The following is a 6299-nucleotide window of genomic DNA, read 5'->3' as shown; positions in this document are numbered from 1 at the left end:
TCTTTTTTTTTAATGGATTAGACAATCTTTTCACACACCGGATTTTTTTTGCTGGATTTCAAGTTTTCAACCGATGAAATTCAAATTCGAAATTTTTAAATAGAAAAATTATGTTATTTTTGAGTTATAATATATTGACAATAATAAATGTTTGAAACTGGGCTGAATCTGCTTTAGTTTGTGTTTGTTTTGAGGTATTGAGGAAATTGAAACTTAATATTATATTTGTTGGATCAGAAACTAATATTAAAATTTTTGTCTCTATTTTCAAAATTTCAGTATTTTAGTACCTCCAAAAGGTGGAGACACATGAGACTAAAATTTTTAAAGATGGAGACTGAAATTTTAATAACATTTTATATCTAAAATACCTTCATTTCAATTAATTAATTCTAATTTTACTCTTTGTGCAAATTAAATTAAAATTTCATTCTTGTTTTAATTTTTGTCTCCCACTTTATACCAAACAAAATACTAAAATTTATTTCAATCTCTAACTGTCTCTATCTCTCAATCTCAATCTTTTCGTCTCTGTCTCTCTATCCCAGTATATATCTTTTGGATAATCTTTTTCAGCTTTCAAGATTACTCATTGCATTATAACCATTTACAACTCACAATATAAAATATAAATTGCTAGTTAGAAAGACTAGAAAGTGGGAATATAGGTTAAATGTTTTTTATTATTTAGAAACATATATCCCATAACTTGAATTTGACCCTTTTTTTTACTTTTAAAAATAATTAAAATATGTAATTAATTAATAATAATTATATTTTTAATTTTTTATACGAATGTCAATCGTATTTAAAAATACAAATAAACTTTTTCAATATAAAATTGTAGAAAGTATTTTTTTTATAAATCCATCTCGTAATGCATCATTTTAGTACTAATATACTAAACAATTCAGCTTAGAATTTAGAAGTAGATTGAAAAGTGAATTGAAAAGAATTTAACATGAAAACTAAAATTGCTTACGAAAGAAAGACTAAGATTGAGATTTAGAAATAGAGACTAAATTAAATATTTGTATTATATTTGATGTAAAACGTAATGAACTAAGTTATGTCCCAATATTATGTTTAATTTAAGTTAATATAAAAATTGAGAGATAAATTTAGAATTTAAAAAGTTAAATAAAAATATTTTCAAAAAAAATATTAAAATTTTAGTATCCGTCCCAAAAATTTCAGTACTCTTGAATTTTAATTTCAATCTATGACCACCAAATACAATCTATGACCACCAAATACAATCACGCTACCTAAAAATATACATAATATAAAGCAATATTGACAAATAAGTTATAATCGGATAAAATGTATTTATTTTTCTTAAAATTTGTCTAGAATTTCAAAATTGTCTCTACCTTTTTAATTTAATTCAATTGTATCCAAACTTTGTAAATTAAATTTCAATTTTATTCTTACCATTCAAATCCAAATCTACTACATTAACAACTCAATAGTTTATTTTCCAATTTTGCCGCTTTTCACCTTCATCTTCTTTCTCATTCTTTGACACTTCCATCAACATTTTTCTCAACCACCCTCTCCTCCTTCCCCAAATAAATACTAAGGCACCTCTTGTGCAACAATAAGATGGGGTTATCTTATCATTTCTCATCAGGGGAATTAACCTAACACCAGAACATAACTAGATCATGGGACTATGGGAGACTTTTTCTCACCAAGGTATTTCAAACATTATCTACAAAGAAACATAGTAAGGAAAGGTATCCTGTGAATTAAAAGAGATGAAACAACTATGTATACTGTGAATTAAAAGAGAAGAAACAACTATGCTGCATACTATTGGATTTAGCATGATACACTTGACTAAGATCCATATACTCGACCGATATCAAGACTAGAAAGTAAAATAAGGCATAAAAAAGTATCTCCAGAAGACCAGAATGAACAACCACTATACATGGTATAAATTAAGCACAAGTGAATTGTGCTATAGAAACAACCATGGGAACTATGGAACAATGATATCACATTTTTAGCCACTTTGGTTTAACAAGCTTTTTCTCAGCCGGTTTTCGCTCTTCGACAGGAGGAGGTTGTGGTGCCACTACAGACTCTGGTTCCACTTGCACAGGCTGTGACTGCTGACCTTGATCAGCAGATACATGTAAATCCTTCAAGGCCATGATATCTTCACCCAAGTAGGAGCCAACAAGAGTGTTATCACCTAATTACAACATAACATTGGAATCAAGAGAGGTGAACAAACCAAGTAGGATTAAATTTTTCATAACCCTTAAAAGACTAAAAATTTAAATCAAGAAAAAGAAAAAACGAGGGGTGCACCTCAATTCACATTTTTTTTAGTTTACATTTAAAATAAATAATTTTTTTTTCTCATTTATAACATGTTTCAAGCTTTTCTTTTTTCTATTCCTTGATTTTTATCAATTTCTCTCAACTTCCTCTTTGCCATTGAAAAGTTCCCCTCAATTTCCTAATGATATAGAATAGGTAATCAAATTTGTGACAAGTTGTACACCCCATTATATAGGAGTTAAAGCTAACTAGCAGTAAGCATAGACGCCGAGTGTCATTTAAATTGCACAAATTTTACATGCAATCCTCACTGTATGCGTAAGAATAAAATGATTGGATAGATGCGGAAAAACTTTGGACAACGCCAAACTAATATTTCTAAATGCAATATTCATTTTATTTGCTAGTTAGAGTAGGAATATAAGATACATATGAGTATATGACTATATGAGAAAACTCTTAACAAAGATAACTAATGCACAAGCCATACATATTGATCTTAATAACCACTTCAATTTACATGTCTGAAATGAAACCAAATTCTTGGTTTACCAAAATAATTGTCCTGTGTGGTCGGTTACTCAAGTGGGACAAAAGGAAGATCGCATAGAACTTGCATAATTATTGTGTGGTAAAATCATAACACAAATGTTTTAAAAAATGGTCATTCGAACAATAGAAACACACCTTTTGGAACCTCGTACGAAAAGTACACAATGGCACCAGGGCAAAAACCAGCAGTGTAGAAATCCTGAGACATGTCTTTGATCAGCTTCTTAGGCGGTGTGGTATCTGCATAATTAAAGTGCATATGATTTGTGTTTCAGTTCAGTTAGCACTTAACAGGAGATGATGTTAGGAAAAGCTAATCTGATAGTAAAGAAATTGAGAGACCTTAAAAAACTGTGTTACAGATCATTACAAACTATCAGTGTAACTCATTCAAGATTTAATCATATATAGAAGATCAATTCGTTATTGCTTACACAAATAAAATGGCTGCTCCGGCTGCGCAATCACTTTAGTCACAAGATCAACTAAATTCTGGATGGTTTCTGATGGGTGAAAGTTAGCCTCCAATGTGTGATTATCAGGGAAACGAACTCGAATTACAGCCTACAACAAGATCAAATACAACTGACTTGTTAGTGTTCACTCTTGTTGATATGAATTAAATTTTAATATTCATGAAAATTTTAAGATTCTTTGGAATAAAAAGAAAAAAAAAATTCTATACAGGCAACTAACCAAAATTCTCCACCATTAAAAAGAAGGTAGCCATTACCTTCGTTATTCTTGACCTACGAGCTGCCTCTTCTGCTTCTCGGATTTTTCGAGTCTTCAAGAATTTATCTGCACATCATTAATCATTAATATAATTAAATAACAATATCACAGCGAGGAAATTGCAGTGTGCAATTCTTGTAAGGTACTTAGGTAGTTAGGTTATTATTTCATATTTCCCTTTCATCACTATTGATCATCAAGTGCAAACAGAACACATAGTTACAAAAGGTGGAATAATATAATTTTCTTTAGTGGACTCTTGGAATACAAAAAATACAGTATGACATAGTACTTATGACCAATGAATGGGGCATGTAAAATGGAATACTGATCATCAACTAATCATTAAGTCTTAAATTTTCAATTTTTGACATATATTAGATAAACTTTTAACTATAATGAGAAATATGGAAATTAATGCTTATGTTTAACTTCTTATTTTATTGTGTTACTTCTTCAGTCATAAAATGATTTCATCATTGTTACCTTCCTTTTTAGTAGCTAGAAGTCGGTAATAGTCTTCTGGGGTGAACTCATAGAAGTCATCTGTCTCATCTCCTTCTGGAAAACCATCACAAAATATAAGTTTAAGAAAGGAAAATTATATATAGAAAAGTCAATAAGTGAGGGTTTAAATTCACGTGATTGCTAAAATATACCGTTACTCGGTGCAGCATTTAATGATGGAGAAACTGGTGACGTTTCAAAAACACGAATCTCTCGCCCAAACCTTTCATTCATATCTGCAAGATTGGCCTGTTGCCATAAAACACGATTCAGAAAGAACAGACGAAAAACAGCAAATTGAGTAAGCAATCAAACATCATCAAAATAATGAGTGTACAAGAAGTTGGCACAGTATATTAAACTCGGAAATGATACCTGTGATACATGTGTATTGGAACAGTAGTTATGATTCAAAAGATCTTAATTATTTCAGAGAATAGGAAAAGTGAATTGTGGATTCTCTAATTCATTATTTCAATATTATAAGGCCAATCATAGATTTTGAATAAATATTAATGCATGGTGGTCTGCATTCAGAACAGAACCTAGGACACCCATATTTTCACCATGAACGAATTTTATACAATAGCCAATAGGCATTGCATTCCTATTACCGACTAAACTTACGGACACAGCCCAATGCCCCATTTACAGGCACCAATAAGGAAAATTTCAATTTGAATTTCGCAATTAAGCATAAGGTTTGAAGGACATGAGATGTCAAATGAAGCCGAATTTGACCAACACCAATCATTCAGGAAATCCAAGAAATCAAGGCGAACGAAAGAAGCTACAAAGGGCTATGGATTAATTCAGATTTGACTATTCTTAGCTAAGGTGAGAAGTTCAAAACTTCATGCTAGCGTAGAGTGGGTTGCACCAACCATTAGCAGAAAAAAAATAAACTAACATAAAGTAAACAATAGTTTAGGGTATTTTAAGATACAACAATCCCTATCTCTTATCATACACTATAAGATAATCTATACACCCTCGCTTTAAAAGAGGCATTTTCAGATTTTTTCAACCAAGAACTTCAAAGAGGTGGAATGGTGATTCGTGGAAATGCAACAATACTTCATAGATCATAACCGGTATTTTGTTTAGAAAGCTATCTGGCTATCTAATTAGGATGATTTTAAAAGAAAAATAGAAAATTAAAAAACCCTCAAAAAGATCGCCTCAAAACTAAAACTTTGCAATAAAGTACTAAACATTAACCATTCATATTTCTTTCACAAATTTTGCACTCTGTGATCAACAATTTAGGGTTTTTTTGTTCATTAGACTTATTTTGAGGATTAAATGAAAAGAATTCTAAACAAACCTATGGAAAATGAGAAAAACAACGATGGGCAAAAAACAAAGCAAAGCCAGATCGTAACATAAATCAATTGGATAAGAAAATCAAGAGAAACTAGAAATTAAGCTTAAAAAAGAAAGAAAAGGAGGAAAAATTCTTGAAATCAGCGAAATTAAAAATAAAAAATCATGAGGCAAGAAAGAAGAAAAGAATCTTAGGAGGATGAGAGAGTTACCATGGAATAAGCGTTGGTGAACCTTCTCCGCTTAGGATTCAGTGGAGACAAGGCATCAATGACCATCAGAGACTTGGAGGAGTGAAGTGGAGAACGAAAATCACAATTGATTGTTCTCTTCCTCGGATATGTTGAGTTTTGTTCGTCCCACGCGTACACTTTTCGCATAGGGAAAAAAGTATAGTTTATATACTTTAAAAAGCGACAATTAAATTCCGAAGCAATTTAAGCTTCGGAGAGTTCGGATTAATTAAGGGTTGGTTTGGGTGAATTTATAAAAAAAAAAAAAAAAATTTGAGTTATTTTTTTAAAAAAATTTATGTAAAAATAAAAATAATTTTTAGCTTTTAAAAAATATATTTTTTTAACTTTTTTAGTACTTTTATTTTTACTATTAAAAATTTGTCAAACACATTAAAAAATAAAAAAATTCATTAAAAAAAGATTTTTTTTTATGAAAATAATGATGTCCAAATAAACACTAATTCTTAAAAAATATTAATTAAATTTTTTATGGTAATAAATAATAAACATATATATAATTTTGTTAATAGATAATGTGATATATATTTTATTTTTTTTTATTTATTACGAATCTTACTAAAATAAGTAAGATATAATGATCTTTTATAAATAAATATATCACGATAATTAATAATATATATAAATATT

General features: G+C 29.6%; 2 protein-coding genes across 3 annotated transcripts in view; both read right to left on the bottom strand.

Moving 5' to 3' along the window:
- The window catches only part of LOC107471568 (glucose-6-phosphate 1-dehydrogenase 6, cytoplasmic), a 14910-nt gene extending 9101 nt beyond the window's left edge, over window positions 1–5809 (bottom strand). For both annotated transcript variants that reach the window (XM_016091057.3, XM_052255910.1), the window contains exons 1-2: window positions 5628–5809; window positions 4242–4338 (exon numbers count right to left, since the gene is read on the bottom strand). The gene's annotated coding sequence lies outside the window, so the exon portion shown is untranslated. The remainder of the gene's footprint in view (window positions 1–4241; window positions 4339–5627) is intronic.
- LOC107471569 (plant UBX domain-containing protein 1) lies at window positions 2004–4737 on the bottom strand. Its single transcript, XM_052255734.1, has 7 exons — window positions 4717–4737; window positions 4242–4338; window positions 4069–4143; window positions 3581–3648; window positions 3282–3411; window positions 2983–3087; window positions 2004–2203 (listed from the first exon to the last, which is right to left on the bottom strand). Exons 1-7 carry the CDS (start codon window positions 4735–4737, stop codon window positions 2004–2006), a joined length of 696 nt encoding a protein of 231 aa, XP_052111694.1.
- Window positions 5810–6299: the final 490 nt, after the last annotated feature.

The sequence above is a fragment of the Arachis duranensis genome, chromosome 10, assembly GCF_000817695.3.
Source record: "Arachis duranensis cultivar V14167 chromosome 10, aradu.V14167.gnm2.J7QH, whole genome shotgun sequence".
Classification (NCBI taxonomy): domain Eukaryota; kingdom Viridiplantae; phylum Streptophyta; class Magnoliopsida; order Fabales; family Fabaceae; genus Arachis; species Arachis duranensis.
This window is presented reverse-complemented; position numbering and strand designations above follow the sequence as displayed.

Bases quoted from the DNA above. Each gene is read 5' to 3' on its own strand.
- LOC107471569 (XM_052255734.1), bottom strand. From the start codon at position 4,737: ATGGGGCATTGGGCTGTGTCC. The intron at 3,088-3,281 runs GTAAGCAATAAC...TTAATTATGCAG, and splicing joins GGAGCAGCCATTTTATTTGT to ATACCACACCGCCTAAGAAG. The intron at 2,204-2,982 runs GTGTGTTTCTAT...TGTTGTAATTAG, and splicing joins TTCGTACGAGGTTCCAAAAG to GTGATAACACTCTTGTTGGC.